This window comes from Eubalaena glacialis, chromosome 13, assembly GCF_028564815.1.
Source record: "Eubalaena glacialis isolate mEubGla1 chromosome 13, mEubGla1.1.hap2.+ XY, whole genome shotgun sequence".
Taxonomy (NCBI): Eukaryota; Metazoa; Chordata; class Mammalia; order Artiodactyla; family Balaenidae; genus Eubalaena; species Eubalaena glacialis.
The window spans coordinates 12,800,981-12,825,746 of NC_083728.1; the positions used below are offsets into that span (position 1 = coordinate 12,800,981).

Consider the following 24,766-nt stretch of genomic DNA (forward strand, 5'->3'; position numbering starts at 1 on the left):
AACACTGAGTTACCATATGACCCAGCAATTCCACTCCTAGGTATATACTCAAGAAAATTAAAAACATGTGCACATTAAAATTTGTATAAAAATGTTCACTGCAGCGTTATTCATAATAGCCAGACAATGGACACAACCTAAATGTCCATCAACTGATGAATGGATAAACAAAATGTGGTACAGCCATACAATGGAATATTATTCAGCCATATATAAAAATGAAGTACTGATACATGCCACAATACGGATGAATCTGGAAAACATTATGCTAAGTGAAAGAGGCCAGGCACAAAAGCTCACATATTATATGATTCCAGTAACATGAAATATCCGGAATCAGACAAATCCATAGAGACAGAAAATAGATTAATGGTTGCTGAGGGCTGGGGCAAGGAGGGAGTGGGGAGTGACACTGATGGTTAGGGAGTTCCCTTTTGCAGTGATAAAAATATTCTGGCGCAGACGTAGAGAATGGACTTGAGGACATGGGGAGGGGGAAGGGTAAGCTGAGATGAAGTGAGAGAGTGGCATTGACATATATACATTACCAAATGTAAAATAGATAGCTAGTGGGAAACAGCCGCATAGCACAGGGAGATCAGCTGGGTGCTTTGTGACCACCTAGAGGGGTGGGATAGGGAGGGTGGGAGGGAGACGCAAGAGGGAGGGGATATGGGGATATATGTATACGTATAGCTGATTCACTTTGTTATACAGCAGAAACTAACACACCACTGTAAAGCAATTACACGCCAATAAAGATGTTAAAAAAATATTCTGGAATTAGACAGTGGGGATATTTGCACAACTCTGTGAATATACTAAAGCCACTGAATTGTATACTTAAAAAATAAAACCAAAAACCAAAAAAGGACAGCCTTTGTGCTGGATCTGGCCAACAGATGTATTTTGTTGATCAATAATTATAGTATTTAATAAACAAGAGATGTCCTATATGAGAAAAATCTTGATTTCTGACTCCTCTTGAAAAACTGGAAGACCATCCCAGCTTGACCCACCTGACAGCAACTTGCCCCCGGAGCTGGAGGTGGCTGGGCTCCGGCGGGCCTCAAGCTCGGTGGTTCCCACTGTCCCGCCCAGCCTGCCGCCCACACTCACAGCATCTCCCAGCCCCTGAAGCACTTAAGTTTACAGCCCACGGTGTAAAGGTTACTGTCCAACTTTTGGACACCAAATTCTGTTTCCAAGCAAACCGTGTCTATAAAAGGTTGCACACAGAAAACAAAAAAGTGCACTTCCTGAAGGAAAAATTGGTACCTTTATCCACATATTTTCCCTCTCAGTGATTCATGGTTAAACTGTATATCAATTATAAGGAACAGTCCCTGCGATTAATAACACATTTTTTCGAAGCACCAAGGTGGGGGTGGAGTCCGAGCAGTACTATGCTGGTAAACGGGCTCTCGGTGAGGGCGGGGGGGAGAAAATGCCTGATATTCAGCATTCAGTGATTTCAGTGGTGTAAATACTCCCATCGTGGCCAATTTTAAGTTACTAGTACCCTGTCACTGAACGTGGGCCTGGGAGGAATGAGCATGCTGGGCTCTTGCAAGCCAGTCTCACTGGCTCCAGCACACCACTGCATCTGAACAACCTCCCCGCAGGTGCCCTTCTTCAGGCCACTCTCACCTGGGCAGCAACCATGTGCTCTGCATCTTCCTTTTTGCTCGTTGCAGGGTAGAACACGATGTTGTCAATGGTCTGTATCAATTCCAACTGGACCACGCACTTGATGAGGAGGCTGGCAAACAGTTTCTGATCTATATTAGATGATAAAGATTAACCCTAATAATGATTCAGCCAGTACTGAATTCACTGAGCTCCGACTATGTGCCAGGCATGGTTCTTGATGCTGTGGCAATAACAGTGAATAAGCTGGACAAAAATCCCTGCTCCCGTGGCAGAGACGGACAGTAAACAAGCTACTTAAGTTAAGATGTAGTACGTTAAACGATGAGGACATCAGGCAGGGATGGGGATATGGTAGGGATGGTGTCAAGGTGGGGATGCAAGTTTAAACAAGCTGGTCAGGAAAGGTTCTCTCTGAAAATGAGCTCCCTGAGCAAAGACCTGAAGACGGGGAGGGAGTCAGCGATGCAGGTCCCGTGTCCTCTGGCACGTTTTTCTGCTGCCTGAAGGGTCACTCCTGCAGACCAGCTCTGGACTGTGCTCTATCCACAGAGGCTACAGGTTCCTGCGGTAGCCGACTCTCCAAAGGGCTGAATCTCAGTCTTGAGGGGTGGCGGTGTGGGGGGGGTGTGGGGGGGAGGAGGGTGCGGCTTATTTAAGCTCTTAGTTCCTGGATCACTTTCTGTCTGCCCTGGAGGTAGTAGCTGCTTCCCACATTTTCTGCTTCCATATCCCTCAGAGTCTTCTCCTACTTCTTTCAGTGGTTAGCCCTCTTTGACTAGTTAACAATTCTTTTTTTTTTTTTAATTTTTAAAAATTTATTTTATTTTATTTTTTTAAATTTTAATTTTAATTTTTTTTTTTAACAATTCTTTATGTAGAATTTTCCCTGTTCAAATTATTGGTGTGGTTTCTGCCTACTGATTAGACTCTGACTAACGTCTCATCTTCTCAATCCCTGGGCTCAGGGACAGCCCATGTCTGGCACTTTGTAAGTGTTGGCTGATTTGACTACAGTAAAAGTAGAGCTTCCTTTGCAACTTGTTAAAGAATCAGAATGTTGAAAATATTAAATAAACATTAAATAAGAACAAGGAGTTGGGTCATCTTCAAGCTTTTGAAAGTGACTGTGAAATTATATATATACATAGAAAAATTCTCCATGCAGAATTAGTTTTTTTTTTGGCCGCACCGCAGGGCATGTGGGATCTTAGTTCCCCGACCAGGGGCTGAACCCATGGCCCCTGCAGTGGAAAGGCAGAGTCTTAACTACTGGACCACCAGGAAGTCCCCAGAATTAGTTTTAATTGAAAAAGTATACAGTGGAATTGCAACAGATTTACATTTAACTTATGCCAATTCAATGACCCCATCTTGGACCAAAAAGAAAAAGAAAAAAAACAATACAAGTGGTGTAAGAGATTCTGCCTGCTGCTCTATTCACTGAGCTCATGCCCAGAAGGGAGGCTGAGATGGGAGCCTGGGAGAAACAAAGCACGGTTCCTTGGAGGAATGGCAGGGGTCTCAAGCCCCAGGCATCTCTTAGAGCATAAACATCTTGCTGCACTCAGTGGTTCCATTTAAAGAAATGCCCACTTGCCCCTCCCACACAAGCCAACCCCTTTATCAGGGGCTGATGAGGAAACAGCTTCTCTCCCTGGACACCGGAGAGACACCGGCTATGCTGCAGACACAGAGGAGCAGCCCGTCAGTCTCCAACATGGCGCCTCCTGAATGCATTCCATATTTTTTGTGCCTTCAAAAGATAACAGTGACCACACCGGGCTTTGTCTAATGTGCTGCTTCAGAAGTTTAATGTCAGTGTGAACACCTACAAACTGGCATGTTGAGAAGAGGCTGAAACTGCTATGAAGAAAAATAATGGGGACCACAACTTTAAGAAGACCAGACTAATACCAGAAAAGTTCCAATTTCTCAGTCAGCCAAAAGGGTCTGAATCCCAACTCTACTACATATTGGCAAGTCATGTCATCTAAGGCCCAGTTCACTCAAATGTAAAACAGTACCGCCTCAAAGGGCAACCATAAGGATCACATGAGAGCACACACATGGGACACACAGTACTGTGCCTGGCTGATAGCAACTGTGAAACCTATTTGTTTAAATGACAGACAGGGAAACACACCATAAGCAACATTAAGAGATAAATTAGTAAAAGTATTTTGAAACTCATATCCAGAAAAGGGATATCTAACACATAAAAAGCCCCCCACCCAAACCAATAAAAAGACAACAATCAATACAAAATGAACAAAGATTATGAATAGATAGCTCATAGAAATTGTTCTTAAACACATGAAAAACTGCTCAATTTCACTCACAATTAGAAAACTGCAAATTAAAACTACTCAAAAGATACCAAATATCACCTACGTATTCCCAGAGATCACGTAAATAGGTACAACCTTAATAGGCAGCAATGTGGAATTATCTATCAAAATAGCAAATACACTTTCTCTTTTAACCTAGCAATCTTTTTTTCTGGGAATTTACCGAACAGATAAACTCACAAGTAACACATGTATTAGGTGATTCAATGCAGTATTGTTTATAACAGAAAAAGACTGGGAATAACATAAACGTCCAGGTAGGAACCGAATTAAGCAAATAATAGCACATCTACAACCTCGGGCAATGTACACAATAGTACAAAAGAGTGTGAAAGCACTTTAGGTACTGATTTTGAATGATCTATAAGCTATATTAAGTGAAAAAAGAATAATGCATAGTATTCTATAATTTGTGTAAAAAGGAGTGGAGAATTCATATATAAATATAGATACATATTGTATGCTTGTGTATGTGGATATGCATTTGCTTGCATATGAGCAAAATGTCTCTAGAAAGGTATATAAGAAACTGGTGACATTGGCTGCCACGAGGGAAGGGACAGGCAGACTGAGGCCCAGGGGTGAAAGAAAGGCTTATATCCTGTTTACCTTTCTGCACCTTCTGAATATTTGAATCATGTAAACATGTTACCTATTTAAAATAAATAAATAAATAAATACAAAAACAATACAGAAAGTGGTCTTACTTGCATACGGTCTAGCTTTCCAGCTGTCATCGGTCGGGTTAGAGAGTTGGCTCTGGCCTCTCTCAGAGGCATTTCTATCTATGCTGCTTAAAGACTGGCGGTCCAGATCCACATCCTAGAAGTAAACCAGAGAGAAGCACAACGTTCATTTCTCGGCCCACAAGTCAGTACCTGGGCAGAGATGAGCCCATTTTAACACTGCTGGCCCAACTTGAATCTGTGTCTACTCAGCTTGAAGTATAAATGCAGCGCTTCTCAGAGGCTGCAGGGGAGAGATTACAAATTTCAATTACTTCTCCCTCCCATTAAAATTCCACATTTTCTGATTCCAACTTAGATGGCATTTCTCCACATACTATGAGTTCATGATGAGTGTGACAAATTTTTAATGAGCTCAAGTTCAAAAATAAACGAGCACGGTAGCTAGGCTTTTTTTTTTTTTTTTAAGTTGACAGCAGAAAGTTAAAAAACAAAGAATGTTTATATAATGTGCTTCATTTTTAAGTTGCTATATCCCAAATGCCTTTTAAAATCTAACGGCTTTATAGGCACTTGGAAATAGAAGCTAATTAGACAAACCCCCTTGTAAACCAAAGTATTTTAAAGTGACACTTGAATTAGAACTTTTTTATGGGGCCTTACACAAAACATAAAAACTACTATTTCATTGGTGGAGAGGAAGGTGCTCCTTATGTAGGAGGGCAATAAATAAGGATAATGACACCAAAGCGATATTTATAACAGTGAAACACCAGAACTGACAAGAGTGTCCAACAAGGGAAAACTCGTTAAATAAATTACAATAATGTGCAGCCACCGAAGAGGCTGTTCTCAGAGAATATTTAAGAATATGGAGGGACTTCTCTGGGGGTCCAGTGGTAAAGATGCCACGCTTCCAGTGCAGGGGGCGTGGGTTCAAACCCTGGTCAGGGAATTAAGCTCCCACATGCCACGCAGAGGGCCCCCCCAAAAAAAGGAATATGGAAAAATGCCCACAGTGGTGTTAAGTAATACATCATGTACAAAGTGAGCCCAAATTGCAAACATGTGGGTTGTGTGTGCTCAGTCACATAAGTAAGAAACTAGAAGTGTTTTGTGGTTTTTATTGAGTGAAGTGACTTATTTCCTTAATACTTTTCTGTACTCTCTAAAAAATATTTTAATGAATATACACAGTGTTTAGCTCTTATAACCTTTTCTACTCACTTCCCATCAGAAAAGCACAAACCCTTTGGGCTGCTTAATTTTTTACTATAATATGTGATCAGAGAAAAGACAACTGAAAAAAAATCCTACCAAATGTTTTTCTGATGGATCTTCCTCCATTCCTACAGGTCTCCATGTCAGCAAACTAAAGGGAATGCAAGAGAAGGAAATCAATCAATGTGAAGGGCAACCCAGAGCTTTAAAATAACCACTGAAAGTAGAAATAAACAGCAGTAATCACATTAACACTTACACATGTGGGATGGTTGTTTTGAAAATATCCAACATACAATTGCATGTTTTGTCCCAGACGTCAGAACTGAATTTCTCTCCATTGGATATTACTAAGTTTTCTAAGCAATTTGTACCTGATCGAGCCAATTGCTCATTATCTGCAAAATAAAACATCTATCATTAAACTTCAAATGCTGTTTTGATTCCAACCTGATTGCTGATGCTTCCTATCGTGAGGTAGAGACAATGCAACTGTTTGGGCTTGTTGGCTTCTAATTAACGAAGCATTGCTACGGACGGTAAAATTTTCAGAGTTTAAGTAGGCTATAAAGAGGCAGAATTATTTATCATGCTATATTGCTAGGGATGGAAGAAGGTCAACATTTTGCTACTTAATTAACTGGCTCCTTGTTCGAGAAATGGTAAAGACAGAAAATATTAGACCAGTGTTTCTGAAAACTTTGTCAAACATTACATTTCCAATTTTTGCTGTGTATCAACTGTTTTATCAGTTACTTGAAAACTGAGTACGCTTTGAAAAACTTAACTAAATTAAGCCTTGTCCTAAGCCAAATTTATCTATGGGATCCAGGTCTAATGTGCTAGGTGGGTATTTTTCGTAATACATACTAAAATAAACACGTAAGTACTCAAAATAAAAAATGTCCATTGATGAAGCTGTTGATCTTGATTCTCACAGTACAGTTAAAAAACATTTTATTTTAGAAAATTTCAAACATACACAAAAGTAGAAAGAATAGTAATATACAAAGGTACATCTTTTGAGATATAAAATTTACTATATCCCACCTGGAGAGACTGTTTTTATGTTCTAATTAAATTTAAAAAATACACATTTTCACCAATTAAATTATACATTGTACTCCTTGGCATTACATCCATGCTTTTATATACTGAAAAAATTAATCTCTCGTTAAGGACTACGTCAAGAAAAATGATGCCTAACCACATAAAGAGTACCTTGTTTTACACACCACTGCAACTGTGCAAATACATCAGAAAGAAGAACTTCATTCAAAGCTTCATAGAACTGGGTAAATACGTCACAAATAGCATAAAGTGCATGATTGCAAGTTGTTGTCATCCACTCAGATTTCTGGAAAAACAATTAAAAGATAATGTTTAAAAGCCACTCTCCCTGCGGTGAGATGGGCATTCTCACATATCATTGGCAAAATGTTCTGAAAAGCAATTCAGCAACAGGTAGCAACTGTCTTAAAATGTTCACATCCACTGATGCGATAACACTACTTCCAGTAATGGACCCTGAAGAAATAATCAAAGATCTGTGGCTGAAGGTTTATGAATAAAGATGTTTACCAACACTGGTATTTATATACTGTAAACACAGACATAAACTAATGCTCAGTAATGTGGCAATTAAATTGAGTACATCCATATGACAGAATATTAACAGTCATTCAAAGTGATACTTCCAAAAAATTTTTATTATGCTAAATATTCACACCTTACACCAAAGATTTAAATACTAAAAATGATGTTAGACAGACATTTTTCCAAAGAAGATATACAAATGGCCAACAGACAAGGTGCTCAAAATCACTAATCATCAGAGAAATGCAAATCAAAACCACAATGAGATATCACCTCATGCCTATTAGAATGGTCATCATCAAAAAGACAAGAGATAACAAATGCTGGGGAGAATGTGGAGAAAAGGGAACCCTTATGCACTGTTGGTGGGAATGTAAATTGGTGCAGCCACTGTGGAAAACAATATGGAGGTTCCTCAAAAAATTAAAAATAGAACTACCATATGATCCAGCAAATTCTACTTCTGGGTATATGCCTAAAGGAAACAAAAACACTATGTTGAAGAAATATATGCAACCCCCTGTTGGCAGCATCATTATTTACAATAGCTGAGACATGGCAACAACCTAAGTGTCCATCAACAGATGAACGGATATAGAAAATGTGACATATATACACATAATGGAATGCTATTCAGCCATAAAAAAGAAAGTCCTGCCATTTGCAATAACATGGATGAAACTTGAGGGCATTACACTAAGTGAAATAAGTCAAAGACAAATACTGTATGATCTCACTTATATGTGAAATCTAAAAATAAAACCCAAGGAACAAAAAACAAAAAGCACCCAAAACCAAACTCAGAAAAAAAGATCAGATTTGTGGTTCGGGATGGGGATGGGGGAACTGGATGAAGGGGGTTAAAAGGTCCAACTTCCAGTAATAAGATAAATAAGTCCTGGGGATGTAATGTATAACATGATGACTACAGTTAACACTGCCGGATGGTATACCTGAGAGTTGCTAGGAGAGTAGATCCTAAATGTTCTTATCACCAGGAAGAAGAAAAGTATTTTCCTCTTTTCCTTTCTATCTACATGAGATAATGGATGTTAACTCAACTGACTGTGGTAATCATTTCACAATACATGTAAATTGAGTCATTCTGCTGTACCCCTCAAACTTACACAGTGCTTTATGCCAATTATATCTCAGAAAGCTGAAAATAAAAAAAATAAAAATGTCATGAAATTACCAAAGGAAATATACAGAGAGATTTATAAATTAAGGAAAAGGGAAAGGTTGCTAAGCATGATTTCCAAAGTGGAAACTATAAAGTAAAAAACTAATAGATTGGGTTACTTAAAAGCTAAAATTTTCCAAAACGAGAAAGAAACCAAGTGGGCAAAATCATCTGCAATTTATGTAAGGATATGTTATATTATTTTTATACTAAAAAACTCATAAATCAATAGGAAAAAGATGAATAAGTCAATAGATGGGCTAAGGATATGAAAAGGCAATTTGTAAAACAAGAAATGTAATGATCAGTGACGTGAAGGAAAATAACAGAACCTTGCCAGCAGTTAAAAAACTTTTAAATGTTTTACTCTTGGTCTATCAAATTGATGAGTAAATAAACTAAAATATGAAGAGCTGGAGTGGGTGTGGAGAAACAGGAACTCTCCTGCATTGCCGACAGCAGTGTAAATGACTACATATGTATTTGGTCAACTCAGAAGTATATATCAAAAGCCTCAGTAACATGTATGCCCCAAACCTGACAGTCAGGCCACTTGCCCTAAACAAATAAAGAAATAAGTGCAAGTGTAGCCGGAAAAAATGTTCATTTTAGTGCTGTTTAAAGAAAGAAAAACGGCAAAGAATTTTCCATGGACTATGGAACATCCACAACTAGGAATGTTTTGCAGTCCTTAAAAACATTGTAGAAGAAAAGTTACAGCTGTGGAAAAAATACTCATGTATTAAGTTAAAAAGTATGTGAGGTGGGATTCCATTTTTGTCAAAAGAAAAAAGGTATGAGATATACAAACACACAAGAACTATCTGAAGGGGTAACAGTGGTTACCAGTGGAAGACTGAAACTGTGGGTATTTAAATTTTTTTCTTTGTTTTCCTGTTTTTTGTTTTATAATGAAGAAAACTTTAAAGTAAGATTAGAAAACTGTATGTATACTATAATCTCAACCACATCTGAACCATGTAGAAGACTGAGGGAAGTTTGCCACAGCATTAAGTCTAATTTCGGAATGGTAAAATTATGAATTTTCTGTATATTCCTAATATTCTTTATTAAGCATATGGTACTTTTATACCAGGGGGAGGGAGGAAACATTGTTCCTAAAAGAAGGTAAAAATGTTGCACTCCTAACTAAAAATCTTGGAATAGAACATCCTTTCCTGACCCCCTTGTCCCTAGGGGAGAAATAACAAAGACTCCTAGATGCATCAAACATTCTTTAAAAAAAAGGCCTAATATTTGCCAACATTATCTCCAGCTGTAACCTCATTAAAAATCCTTTTAATGGATTTTTAAAGGGACGAGAGATGTTCCACATTTTACCAACTGTTCAGAAGTCCATACGAAGCAAATAAGTAAGAGGACCAGTGGGGTGCCTGCGAGTCCAATGCCCGAGGGCCAAGTAGGCAGACGGTGGTGATTTATTTCCCCTCACTCTTCCCCAGATGGGGAGAGTTTCTTAGCACTACTCGATACTGGTAGAAGAAGGCCAGGAAGGGTGTTTCCATTTTCAAAACAGACCCGAAATGGCTCAGTATTTAAGACTTCCGTGTGCTGTGGATGACGATGCAACACCAGACGCAGACAAAGGCTGGAGGGGCTCTTCTCCCATCTCCCCAGGGCAGCGCTTTATTCATCACCCACCTCCGACTGCTGCTCGGGGAGTTTCATATTGTCAAAAATCCTGAACACGATTCTGAACAGGTCCTGCCACCAGTGCTTTTCGAAGGTATGGCCATAGCTCTTCATGATTTCGAACATGACCGTGAGCCCTCTGGAGGAAAGAAAGCCAGCATGGAAGAGGGAATGGGTGGGGGAAGAGGACAGCAGAGAAGACAGTGGGAGAGCCTGGGGCCAGGAGGAGCAGGGGCCAGAGGCTCATTCAGTGACGGAAGGAAGGGGCACCACCCTGGGTCACGCTTACCTTGTCCGTACATCTAGCTTGCATCTGTTAATGATGCAGGAGAGCTCGAAGAGGATGGGGAACCAGCCTCGGACCCAGACTCTGTCACCAGTAGCCACATTCATGTCGTCGCTTGTGTATTCTTGCAGCACCTACAGTGAGAATCACCTCTCAGAGACAGACTATGCAAGTGAAAGGAAGGAACTGAAACAGAACTACACGAAGATTAAAGCCCCGCACATTTTCCTCTCCTGAAAATACCCATTCAGCAAGGGTCTGATGGGAAATCCTGAGGAGACAGAGACAAGCCTGTTCCAAGGGCACATGAGCAGTTTTCCCCTGTGAACCTTCGGAACTTAGTGGGCTTTAGAATAAGTTGAGTGGGGCTGACCACAAGAGTCCTGGGGGCAGGAGGTGGTACATTAAGAAAAGCAATAAAGGTCAAATGGTGATAGCAAAATATCCAGGATGATTCAATATCTTAGGTCTTTCTGGAATGTTAGTGTAACACGTATTACTTAAAATAATAGCGGCAGCAGCTACTATTTACTAAATGCTTGCTATGGCTCAGGAACTGTGACGGTGCATTACATGGATTAACAACTCTCACAACAATTCCATGAAGCAGGTAGAAATAATGGTCCCATTATACAGATGAGTCAACTGAGGCACTAAGAGATTAAGTAAGCTGCCCAAGGTCATGCAGCTGGGAGCTGGCGATCTTTCCACAGTCTAAGTAGGAAGCCCTACTTTCTGCCCTATCTCTGGGATCTTGAGCCCTCTGCTCCTTAACCACTCTTGAAGTAGTATTGTCTGTGGTAATGGAATTTCTTTAACCAACCCTGGTTATTTAACATTAGGCAATTTCTCTCTCTGCTTTGGTTAACTCCCCTGTACAATGGGGATATAATTACCCATCTCGTAGGTCTGATGTGGGATTAAACAAATCTACACACACAAAATGCCTAGAATGTTGCCTGACATGTAGTGAGTACTCAATCAACAGCGGCTCTCATTATCATCACATCTTAATGAACCATTGTAGGGACCAGACATATCATCTTAGGGGTTTACACTTCTGTAAAGAATGCTTAAGAAGAGATCTATACAGCCCATCAGTTTAGTTGTGTTCATTTCCACCCAATTTCAGTGTTTTGAGACAGTCAGCTGAACCAAACAGGACTCTTTATTTTTTTATTTTTTTAAAGGTTTGTTTTTTTTTTTTGATGTGGACCATTTTTAAAGTTTTTATTGAATTTGTTACAATATTGCTTCCGTTTTATGTTTTGGATTTTTGGCCGTGAGGCATGTGGGATCTTAGCTCCCCAACCAGGGACTGAACCTGCACCCACTGTACTAGAAGGTGAAGTGTCAACCACTGGACCGCCAGGGAAGTCCCAAGCAGGCCTCTTTAGAAAGGTGAGATGTAACAGAAAAACCCTAAACATTTTCGGAAGTAAACAAAAGGTCATCTTTAAATGTGATTTCTCAACCACATCACAGTGGCATAATGTCATTTCCTAAAAGAGAGGTTTGTTTTCTTTCAAATAGAAATGTCTTGCTTCTTCAGCTTTGCCAAAATTCATAGCTAAACTATCATCATCTACAAAAACAATCTGTAGAATACCATATAAAAGTTCAGTGTGAATAAAATAACTTCATACATACAAAATAACATAAAAGGTATAACCCCTGTAATGGCAGCATTCTGAAATAAACACCTAGTTTAGGGGAAACATGCATTTCTAAAAGAGTAGCTGGAAAGGTCTTTGCCAGGAGCAAGGGGTTTTTGCCTACAACTCCTTTCCCCCCTCACAGACCAAATGAGTGAAGAGAGGAAAACTGTACCCGAGGCCTCTCGGAGACGTATTTCCCACAGAAGCGGATGAGCCGGATGGCTTCCATGCTAGTGTCAGGGAAAGCAGCATTGCAGGCAAACTCTGATAAGCACTTCACAGCATCCTGAAAGGAATCGATGGCTGCAGGGAAATGATGCTGGAAAATGGTTGCTGGGGAAACAAAGGCACATTTTTTATAAGCCCGGGATTTAGAAATGGGGATTAAACACACACACACATACGTATACCAGGGATGATTACTTTTATGAAAATCTAAGGAAAGCATGTCAGTGTCTCTGGAAGACAGGGTTTCTTATTAAATTATTCAGGAATGAATGCACTGAGTACAGCTTGGGCTAAACTACACTGGTTCCTGAGCTCACGCAACGATGTAAAGGCCTAAACAGTCATTGATTCAACAAACATTTGTTGAGTGCTGACTACGTGCAAAGCGTGGTTGTGGGCCCTGGGTACACAGCGGTAACCAAATTTCCTGCCTTTGCTCCAATGGGCAAGATGGACAATAATCACCTAAATCTGTAGATATGTAAGATCATCTCAGCTGGGGTAAGTGCTGAGTAAGGGGACAGAAGACAGAAAAGGCTGGTGGTGAGGGAAGGGGGACTCTGTGAAGAGGTCCTTTCTGAGAAGTGGCCCTAAGGAAGTGAGAGAGGACAGCCAAGAGAAAACCAAGTTTCACCAGGATGCCAAGGTGTCCGTTTTAGGATGGAGCTTGCGTAACCATATAAGATATAAACATGGATGTGTGGGGGGGGTTGGCCCAGAGAGTCTGCCTGACGGAAGCTGAGCACTGAGCAAAGCTCTGGCCCCAGTTCTGTGATTCTGAGCATGTCCCTTAATTCCCCAGCCGTTTCCACCCTAAGACCACACCTCATGCTACCTCACTGGAGCCTTATGAAGACAAAGTGAGATAAAGAAAGTCAGTGAGCTAAAGGTGACAGGCAATTTAGAAACTGAAGGTTTTCAAAACCCTACAAATACCACCTAAGAGAAGAATACGAGGGGCGAGAAGTTTACCAAAAGTTAAACGACCTCAAAAAATCAAAGCTGACCCACTGCTTTACAATTTCCACAAAAACCAAGACAAGTAAACATCTTGTGACGTGATGACAGGCAGGACCGGGGACCTGTGGTCAGTGCAGAGTGGAGGGACACTGCACCAGCTCCGGGCTGGACTGCCAGGTGTCAATCTTCCACCACCTCCCAGCTGCATGACCTCAGACAAGTCGTCTTACTTTACTTTTCTGTGCCTGTTTTCCTCTTCAGTAAAATAGGGGGAAATAATGGTATCCACATCAGTGGGTTCAACCAACCCCAGATCGAAAATATTCGGGAAAAAAAAACTGCAGCAAGTTCCAAAAAGCAAAGCTTGAATTTGCTGTGCACCAGCTACTATTTACATAGCCTTATGTTGTGTTTATGAGTAATCTAGACGTGATTTAAAGTATACAGGAGGATGTGTGTAGATTATATCCATTTCATCTTAGGGACTTGAGCATCTGTGGCCTTTGGTACCCGAGGTGTGTCCTGGAACCAATCTCTCACAGATATGAAGGGATGACTGTAGTCAGTTCTTGTTACTCATGGTACTTGTGTTCTACAAAGTCGCTGTGAACAATGAATTAGCAAATACTGAACCATCTCCTAGGGGAAAAAGGGGTTAGGTTCCTGCGAGGCTCTGGTTACAATACTTTCATCAACCTACTAACACACAACCTTGTTTTACGTGTGTTTCTGTTTAACTTATTTAATATATTTTGTTGATTCATTAACATTACACTCATGGCCAACAGCTCTATAACTCATGCCTGAACGGAGCTAATCTAAAACATGTTATTTTTCTCCATAAAGTACACCACAGTCTCCCTTAGGAACACCGGCCAGCACTTCAGCACTGGGCTATGGACTGGTTTAAATGGCAAAGTCACCAACTAAGACAAAGATGCCAAAAACGTGGCAGTAAGTTTTTACCACAGAAAGGCTACCTGTTTATTTACAGTAAGAGAGCTGAAACACAAAGGCCTTGTTCAACCTCAGCTGGGAATGTGTGCCTTGGGTGACAAGCATTTTGCTGCTCTGTGCATGCACGTGTCAGCAAATGACCACAAAAGGGCCAGGAATGTTGGTTTTGGGGTTACATATAAATTTTAGCAAGTAGGTGAACTCACAAACGTGGAACCTGCAAATAATGAGGGTCGACTGCGTTTCCTTCCTACGGTTGTTGAGCACATGTCAAGAGCCCAGCACACCGCCTGGCATGTTAGCACGTCACAGTGTAGCTAAACAAGGAAGCCCCTTTTGGGAGTAAAATAGATGGGAAAGAAATGATCACCCTTCTAGACTTGCATGTGGGACATTAGTCAGGAGGGAACAGAGACACTTACTGACGATGTGGCCTGTGGTCTGGAAGGCCAGCTCCACGATGTTCCCGTCGTGATCCGAGGCGGCCTGGTGGAACACGGCGAAGATGTTCTTCCAGCCGGAGCGGATGTTGGCCGCCTGGGAGTTCACCATCTGGGCGATGCAGCGGATCACCATGTCCCGGATGGTTGGAGACCTGAGGAAAGAATGGGGCAGCCCATGTCATCTGTACTTTGGACAGTGGGAAGATAAATGAATACAGCTCATTGCTTAGAAGCAGCACTTTAAAAAAACATTTTTTAAAGCATGTCGTAATCCACATTCATTAAAAAAAAATTAGAGACAACAAAAAGAAAAAATAGTAAGACAGTCAACATGTCAGTTAGTTGCCTACCCAGCAGTCATCTTCCCACCTCCTTAATAAGTCTGATTTCATCTGGGCAGCAACATGCCCGACCTCAGGGAACCGATCATAAATAATGTAAGACAACATGACAATCTTGTCTCATGTGCCAGGACCTCAATCTCCCAGCCTCCCTTGCAGCTAGGGGAGCTACATGACCTGTTCTAACTAATCAGATGTAAGAGAAAATCTATGGGTGTGGGAGGGGAGGGATTTCTAGGAAGGTTCTGCTTTTGTCTTAAAAGGAATACACTTGGTAGGCTCTGCCCCTTTTCCTCTTGTTCCCATTCTGATGGTGGGCTCTGCCTCTCTTAATCGCTCCCAGTGTGAACACGGCATGATGCCTGGAGCTAAAGTCTCTGTCCAGCAATCATGAAACAGTAAGCTCAAGGAAGAAAAGCAACCTGTTTATGGTCAAACAAAGGGACAGAAAGAACCTGGGCCCTTGGTTACAATTTGGGCTATGGAACCAAAGTTGGGACTGCCTGCTTCTGACTTGTTAAGTAAACAATACATAGACTTGTGGTTTAAGCCATTGTTGGTCAATTTTTCTGGCCCAAAACATTTAGACTAATATACTCATAATTTTGCCACCCAGAGATAACGATTCCTAAATTCTTAATGCATACCCTCTTAGGTTTTTGGGCAGAGATATTTGTGGATGGCAAACACATACACTTGGATGGGAGCATACATATATAACTTAAGATGAATATTTTAAATTTAATTATTACAAAACAAAACATGAAGACAGAAAAAATGGTCCATTTTCTGAAGCAGCTGCAAGGTTCAACATGGTATGACCTGGATATTTACAACAGATTAGCACATATGTCTTTTAGACATATATGATTATGGGGTGAACACTACTATCTCACAAATAGCAAGAAGCAAGGCAACACAAACCTAATGCTTCTATCACACTAGCTTTGAAAGTCATTAGAGTGGTTTTAGGAGGAGAAACTTGGCTTGCAAATTTCATCTGGCTTAGGATAACATTCATGCTTGTCTGCTGGACCTATACTAACTGATAATAGGAAAGGTTGTTTAGAGAAGGCAAGGAGAAAGTTAAAAATTAGCTGAAAGTCCACAAAGAAAATTTGCCACCTGCAGATAATGGAGGACTGACTACATACCTAGGTGACTTTAACACATAATACCAATGAATTCATAGTTTTCTCTCCCGGGAAAAAAAAGCAACTTGTTGGCAAGAAATATACATATTTATTAAAATGTTTTTTGCCTGACTGTTAAAAGTAATAAATGATGACAATAAATGTTTCAGAAAATGTAGGAAAAAACATAAAGAAAAAGATTCTTTTATATGATGCTATGGCATTTCTTATGGAGAGATACACTATATCACAATCTTCATTATTACACTGACTGCCCAATTCTATAACCTGCTCTTTTCACTAAGCGACTAAGCATTTCTCATGTTATAAACTTTCTTTTTTTAACTGAATTTTAGAATTTTATTTATTTTTTTATACAGCAGGTTCTTATTAGTTATCTATTTTATACATATTAGTGTATATATGTCAATCCCAATCTCCCAATTCATCCCACCACCACCACCACTTTCCCCCCTTGGTGTCCATACATTTGTTCTCTACATCTGTGTCTCTATTTCTGCCCTGCAAACCAGTTCATCTGTACCACTTTTCTAGGTTCCACATATATGCGTTAATATACGATATTTTTCTCTTTCTGACTTACTTCACTCTGTATGACAGTCTCTAGATCCATCCACATCTCTACAAATGACCCAATTTCGTTCCTTTTTATGACTGAGTAATATTCCGTTGTATATATATACCACATCTTTATCCATTCGTTTGTCGATGGGCATTGAGGTTGCTTCCATGACCTGGCTATTGTAAATAGTGCTGCAATGAACATTGGGGTGCATGTGTCTTTTTGAATTATGGTTTTCTCTGGGTATATTGCCCAACAGTGGGATTGCTGGGTCATATGGTAATTCTATTTTTAGTTTTTTAAGGAACCTCCATACTGTTCTCCATAGTGTATCAATTTATATTCCCACCAACAGTGCGAGAGGGTTTCCTTTTCTCCACACCCTCTCCAGCATTTGTTGTTTGCAGATTTTCTGATGATGCCCATTCTAACTGGTGTGAGGTGATACCTCATTGTAGTTTTGATTTGCATTTCTCTAATAATTAGTGATGTTGAGCAGCTTTTCATGTGTTTCTTGGCCATCTGTATGTCTTCTTTGGAGAAATGTCTATTTAGGTCTTCTGCCCATTTTTGGATTGGGTTGTTTGTTTTTTAATATTGAGCTGCATGAACTGTTTATATATTTTGGAGATTAATCCTTTGTCCGTTGATTCGTTTGCAAATATTTTCTCCCATTCTGAGGGCTGTCTTTTCATCTTGCTTGTAGTTTCCTTTGCTTTGCAAAACCTTTTAAGTTTCATTAGGTCCCACTTGTTTATTTTTGTTTTTATTTCCATTACTCTAGGAGGTGGATCAAAAAAGACCTTGCTGTGATTTATGTCAAAGAGTGTTCTTCCTATGTTTTCCTCTAAGAGTTTTATAGTGTCCGGTCTTACATTTAGGTCTCTAATCCACTTTGAGTTTATTCTTGTGTATGGTGTTAGGGAGTGTTCTAATTTCATTCTTTAACATGTAGCTGTCCAGTTTTCTCAGCACCATTTATTGAAGAGACTGTCTTTTCTCCACTGTATATCCTTGCTTCCTGTGTCATAGATTAGTTGACCATAGGTGTGTGGGTTTATCTCTGGGCTTTCTATCCTGTTCCATTGATCTATCTTTCTGTTTTTGTGCCAGTACCATATTGTCTTGATTACTGTAGCTTTGTAGTATAGTCTGAAGTCAGGGAGTCTGATTCCTCCAGCTCCGTTTTTCTCCCTCAAGACTGCTTTGGCTATTTGGGATCTTTTGTGTCGCCATACAAATTTTAAGATTTTTGTTATAGTTCCGTAAAAAATGCCACTGGTAACTTGATAGGGATTGCATTGAATCTGTAGATTGCTTTGGTTAGTATAGTCATTTTCACAGTATTGATTCTTCCAATCCAAGAGCATGGTATATTTCTCCATCTGTTAGTATCATTTTTAATTTCTTTCATCAGTGTCTTACAGTTTTCTGCATGGAGGTCTTTTGTCTCCCTAGGTAGGTTTATTCCTAGGTGTTTTATTCTTTTTGTTGCAATGGTAAATGGGAGCATTTCCCTAATTTCTCTTTCAGATTTTTCATCATTAGTATATAGGAATGCAAGAGATTTCTGTGCATTAATTTTGTATCCTGCAACTTTATCAAATTCATTGATTAGCTCTAGTAGTTTTCTGGTGGCATCTTTAAGATTCTCTATGTATAGTATCATGTCATCTGCAAACAGTGACAGTTTTACTTCTTCTTTTCCAATCTGTATTCCTTTTATTTCTTTTTCTTCTCTGCCGTGGCTAGGACTTCCAAAACTATGTTGAATAATAGTGGTGAGAGTGGACATCCTTGTCTTGCTCCTGATCTTAGAGGAAATACTTTCAGTTTTTCACCATTGAGAAAGATGTTTGCTGTGGGTTTGTTGTATATGGCCTTTATTATGTTGAGGTAGGTTCCCTCTGTGCCCACTTTCTGGAGAGTTTTTATCATAAATGGGTGTTGAATTTTGTCAAAAGCTTTTTCTCCATCTATTGAGATGATCATATGGTTTTTCTTCTTCAATTTGTTAACATGGTGTATCACACTGATTGATTTGCATACACTGAAGAATCCCTGCATCCCTGGGATAAATCCCACTTGATCATGGTGTATGATCCTTTTAATGTGTTGTTGGATTCTGTTTGCTAGTATTTTGAGGATTTTTGCAACTATATTCATTAGTGATAGTGGTCTGTAATTTTCTTTTTTTGTAGTTATCTTTGTCTGGTTTTGGTATCAGGGTGATGGTGGCCTCACAGAATGAGTTTGGGAGTGTTCCTTCCTCTGCAATTTTTTGGAAGAGTTTGAGAAGGATGGGTGTTAGCTCTTCTCTAAATGTTTGATAGAATTCACCTGTGAAGCCATCTGGTCCTGGACTTTTGTTTGTTGGAAGATTTTTAATCACAGTTTCTATTTCATTACTTGTGACTGGTCTGTTTGTATTTTCTATTTCTTCCTGGTTCAGTCTTGGAAGGTTATACTTTTCTAAGTATTTGTCCATTTCTTCCAGGTTGTCCATTTTATTGGCATAGAGTTGCTTGTAGTAGTCTCTTAGCATGCTTTGTATTTCTGCGGTGTCTGTTGTAACTTCTCCTTTTTCATTTCTAATTTTATTGATTTGAGTCCTCTCCCTCTTTTTCTTGATGAGTCTGGCTAATGGTTTATCAATTTTATTTATCTTCTCAAAGAACCAGCTTTTAGTTTTATTGATCTTTGCTATTGTTTTCTTTGTTCCTATTTCACTTATTTCTGCTCTGATCTTTATGATTTCTTTCCTTCTGCTAACTTTGGGTTTTGTTTGTTCTTCTTTCTCTAGTTCTTTTAGATGTAAGGTTAGATTGTTTACTTGAGATTTTTCTTGTTTCTTGAGGTAGGCTTGTATAGCTATAAACTTCCCTCTTAGAACTGCTTTTGCTGCATCCCATAGGTTTTGGATCGTCGTGTTTTCATTGTCATTTGTCTCTAGGTATTTTTTGATTTCCTCTTTGATTTCTTCAGTGATCTCTTGGTTATTTAGTAATGTATTGTTTAGCATCCAGGTGTTTGTGTTTTTTACGTATTTTTCCCTGTAATTCATTTCTAATCTCATAGCATTGTGGTCAGAAAAGATGCTTGATGTGATTTCAATTTTCTTAAATTTACTGAGCCTTGATTTGTGACCCAAGGTATGATCTATCCTGGAGAATGTTCTGTGAGCACTTGAGAAGAATGTGTAACCTGCTGTTTTTGGATGGAATGTCCTACAAATATCAATTAAATCTACCTGGTCTATTGTGTCATTTAAAGCTTCTGTTTCCTTATTAATTTTCTGTTTGAATGATCTGTCCATTGGTGTAAGTGAGGTGTTAACATCCCCCACTATTATTGTGTTACTGTCGATTTCCTCTTTTATAGCTGTTAGCAGTTGCCTTATGTATTGAGGTGCTCCTATGTTGGGTGCATATATAATTGTTATATCTTCTTCTTGGATTGATCCGTTGATCATTATGTACTGTCCTTCCTTGTCTCTTGTAACATTCTTTATTTTAAAGTCCATTTTGCCTGATATGAGTACTGCTACTCCAGCTTTCTTCTGATTTCCATTTGCATGGAATATCTTTTTCCATCCCCTGACTTTCAGTCTGTATGTGTCCCTAGGTCTGAAGTGGGTCTCTTGTAGACAGCATATAGATGGGTCTTGTTTTTGTATTCATTCAGCAAGCCTGTGTCTTTTGGTTGGAGCACTTAATCCATTCACGTTTAAGGCAATTATCAATATGTATGTTCCTATGACCATTTTCTTAATTGTTTTGGGTTTGTTTTTGTAGGTCCGTTTCTTCTCTTGTGTTTCCCACTTAGAGAAGTTCCTTTAGCATTTGTTGTAGAGCTGGTTTGGTGGTGCTGAATTCTCTTAGCTTTTGTCTGTAAAGCTTTTGATTTCTCCATCGAATCTGAATGAGATCCTTGCCGGGTAGAGTGATCTTGGTTGTAGGTTCTTCCCTTTCATCACTTTAAATATGTCATGCCACTCCCTTCTGGCTTGTAGAGTTTCTGCTGAGCAATCAGCTGTTAACCTTATAGGAGTTCCCTTGTATGTTATTGGTCGTTTTACCCTTGCTGCTTTCAATAATTTTTCTTTGTCTTTAATTTTTGCCATTTTGATTACTACGTGTCTCGGTGTGTTTCTGCTTGGGTTTATCCTGTATGGGACTCTCTGCGCTTCCTGGACTTGGGTGGCTATTTCCTTTTCTGTGTTAGGGAAGTTTTCGACTATAATGTCTTCAAATATTTTCTCGGGTCCTTTCTCTCTCTCTTCTCCTTCTGGGACCCCTATAATGTGAATGTTGTTGCCTTTAATGTTGTCCCGGAGGTCTCTCAGGCTGTCTTCATTTCTTTTCATTCTATTTTCTTTATTCTGTTCCACAGCAGTGAATTCCACCATTCTGTCTTCCAGGTCACCTATCCGTTCTTCTGCCTTAGTTAGTCTGCTATTGATTCCTTCTAGTGTATTTTTCATTTCAGTTATTGTGTTGTTCATCTCTGTTTGTTTGTTCTTTAATTCTTCTAGGTCTTTGTTAAACATTTCTTGCCTCTTCTCGATATTTGCCTCCATTCTTTTTCCGAGGTCCTGGATCATCTTCACTATCATTTTTCTGAATTCTTTTTCTGGAAGGTTGCCTATCTTCACTTCATTTAGTTGTTTTTCTGGGGTTTCTTCTTGTTCCTTCATCTGGTACATAGCCCTCTGCCTTTTCATCTTGTCTATATTTCTGTGAATGTGGTTTTTGTTCCACAGTTTGCAGGATTGTAGTTCTTCTTGTTTCTGCTGTCTGCCCTCTGCTGGATGAGGCTATCTAAGAGGCTTGTGCAAGCTTCCTGATGGAAGGGACTGGTGGTAGGTAGAGCTGGCTGTTGCTCTGGTGGGCAGAGCTCAGTAAAACTTTAATCCACTTGTCTGCTGATGGGGGAGGCTGGGTTCCCTCCTTGTTGGTTCTTTGGCCTGAGGCAACCCAACACTGGAGCCTACCCGGGCTCTTTGGTGGGGCTAATGGCGGACTCTGGGAGGGCTCACGCCAAGGAGTACTTCCCAGAGCTTCTGCTGCCAGTGTCCTTGTCCTCACGGTGAGACACAGCCACCCCCCCGCCTCTGCAGGAGACCCTCCAACACCAGCACGTAGGTGTGGTTCAGTCTCCTATGGGGTCACTGCTCCTTCCCCTGGGTCCTCATGCGCACAGTACTTTGTGTGTGCCCTCCAAGAGTGGGGTCTCTGTTTCCCCCAGTCCTGTTGAAGTCCTGCAATCAAATCCCGCTAGCCTTCAAAGTCTGATTCTCTAGGAATTCCTCCTCCCGTTGCCGGACCCCCAGGTTGGGAAGCCTGACGTGGGGCTCAGAACCTTCACTCCAGTGGGTGGACTTCTGTGGTATAAGTGTTCTCCAGTTTGTGAGTCACCCACCTAGCAGTTATGGGATTTGATTTTATTGTGATTGCGCCCCTCCTACCGTCTCATTGTGGCTTCTCCTTTGTCTTTGGATGTGGGGTATCTTTTTTGGTGAGTTCCAGTGTCTTCCTGTCGATGACTGTTCAGTAGTTAGTTGTGATTCCAGTGCTCTCGCAAGAGGGAGTGAGTGCACGTCCTTCTACTCCGCCACCTTGAACCAATCTGGGTCACACAGTTCTTGACCCTGTGCGAGGCTGCTTTGGCAGTGGCTCTTTCTCTTAACTCCCTCAGCACCCAGCTCCCCGGTAAGGACGCATGATGTACTTCTACTAGCTGCAGTTGTATGATCTGCCCTTCTGGAAAAGGTTACACACAGATCTTACTGTGATTTACTTAGAGACAATAGGTGTGAATCAAAGTCCGCTCATTTTATTTGCTTCCGCCAAACAAGAGAAGAAAAAACGAATCGTGTGGTTAGTGTTAGGAGACCTTTTTAGACCCCCAGCAGGGATTTGACTATGGGTCTTCCAGAATAATGTACATACCTGTTTTTCTTCATGATATGCTCAAAGGGCCTCAGAAAATCTTTCTGGAAACGGAAGTTGGCTAATTCTCCCTTCTCAAGAAACTTCATGGAGAGCTGCCTTAATGAGTCAACAGCAAAGATAGCCACATCCTCATTGGGGTTACAGCCAACCTGAGCAGGAACAGGAGGTGAGGTGAAATAGGCACAGTGGAACAACTGTGGATATGGGGTTCTGGACCTCAAACATGGACAGCCTGCCTTCAAAACAAATGCTCTGGGAAAACACACCTCAAGAGGAAGAAAAAGGTATTTCTTGGCATGAGCTGGACAGTTTTAAGTTTAATGATGAAACACATTTAATTTAACATGCTTTCAAAATATGCTCACTTTGTGTCTCCGTGTCACATTTTGATAATTCTTGCGATATTTCAAACGTTTTCATTATTATTATATCTGCTATGGTGATCTGTGATCAGTGTTCTTTGATGTTACTATTTTCAAAAAGATTACAACCTACTGAAGGCTCAGGTGATGGTTCATGTTTTTTAGCAATAAACTATTTTAAAATTAAGGTATGTACATTTTTTTGGTTGTTGCACACTTAATAGACTACAGTATGGTGTAAACATAACTTTTTTATGCACTGGGAAACCAAAAATTTCACGTGACTTGCTTTACTGCGATATTTGCTTTATTTCTTTGGTCTGGAACTGAACCCGCCATATCTCTGAGGTCGGCCTGTATACTGAATGGATAAAAAATAATTAGCTTTGGGGAGGGTCTGGTTGAGGGGTGCTGACGGTCAAAGGTGTTTTTAGCTGTAATTTTTTTAAGTGTTCGTGTAATGTTGATGTAATTAGAGACTAATAATAATATTATTCCCCAGCTAAAAATCCCTGGCTGCTTCAGGAATGCACACCACGCTTACTATGCAGCTTTGCACACCCCAGGACATATTTGTGCCCTAGTTTAGAAGAAGAGAAACATGTGACTGTCCCAATGACTGTCCTAGAATCCTGAGAGCTCTACTCGGCCACTTACTTCTTCAAACCCACAGGATTTTCATGTGCTCCGGCTCCCAGGGGGAAGCGGAACATCCTTCTGAGGTGGTGGAAAGAACGATGAGCCCTAGAGTGAGCAACTGAGTTTTCCACAACTTTGTGCTTAACAGCACTGATGAGACGGAATGGACATTTGTAATGAGGTTGACAACCACGACATGTCTAATTACTACCCGCCAGCCTAGATCCGAAGCTTGTCATAGGCTTGGACAAGAATACAAGGTGCAGTCATGGTAATGGTTCACATTTTTTCTCTCAAACAAGTTCATATCGGTGATGTCCACTAAGAATTTATTTACCCAGAATAGTGGGAAAGCTGGTTGCTGAGCTGACTGATTACTTTAGATGACAGTGTTACCACTCACTCAACAGTTGCTCTGGGGCATCTGCAGGCTCTCACGGCCACCTCCTCACTGAGGGTTCAGAAAGGTCACCTCTGGAGAGGCCTGACACACTGCACTGCCTGACCCTTTACCATCAGTTATTTCATCATAAAATCCAAGTGAGCTCCAGGAGGGCAGGGACCTCATCTGTCTACTACCTGGTACAAGGCACTCGGACAGTTTGTTAAACAGACGGTGTGCTGAGAGGTACCTTACTTAGAGCTGATAAGGAAGCAAAGTAAACAAAGAACTCTGATTAGCTGATGGACCAAGTTAGAAGCAAGACTACATGTGACAATGCCTCATTTCAGTGGGGTTCCCCAGCTGCCCAGAAAAGCCAACAGTACCCAACTCTTCCCAGTTCACATTTAGTGACATCACACTGCTAACCTTCCATCGATCATGGGGTGGTGTTTACACCACAGAAATCAGCAGACGCTACAAATCATTTACCAGCGCTC

At 40.4% G+C, this 24,766-nt stretch overlaps 1 protein-coding gene across 2 annotated transcripts in view; it reads right to left on the bottom strand.

Annotated features, from left to right (window-relative positions):
* ARFGEF2 (ADP ribosylation factor guanine nucleotide exchange factor 2) overlaps positions 1-24,766 on the bottom strand; it is a 100,879-nt gene that overhangs the window by 9,216 nt on the left and 66,897 nt on the right. The window contains exons 26-35 of one of the 2 annotated variants that reach the window (XM_061209714.1): positions 22,881-23,032; positions 14,852-15,024; positions 12,457-12,617; positions 10,630-10,760; positions 10,350-10,479; positions 7,130-7,265; positions 6,168-6,306; positions 6,005-6,059; positions 4,709-4,823; positions 1,651-1,781 (exon numbers count right to left, since the gene is read on the bottom strand). In XM_061209714.1, the coding sequence (XP_061065697.1) occupies positions 1,651-1,781; positions 4,709-4,823; positions 6,005-6,059; positions 6,168-6,306; positions 7,130-7,265; positions 10,350-10,479; positions 10,630-10,760; positions 12,457-12,617; positions 14,852-15,024; positions 22,881-23,032 (1,323 nt within the window). Of the gene's footprint in view, positions 1-1,650; positions 1,782-4,708; positions 4,824-6,004; positions 6,060-6,167; positions 6,307-7,129; positions 7,266-10,349; positions 10,480-10,629; positions 10,761-12,456; positions 12,618-14,851; positions 15,025-22,880; positions 23,033-24,766 lie in introns of those variants that run through there. The other variant, XM_061209715.1, reaches the window with a different exon arrangement.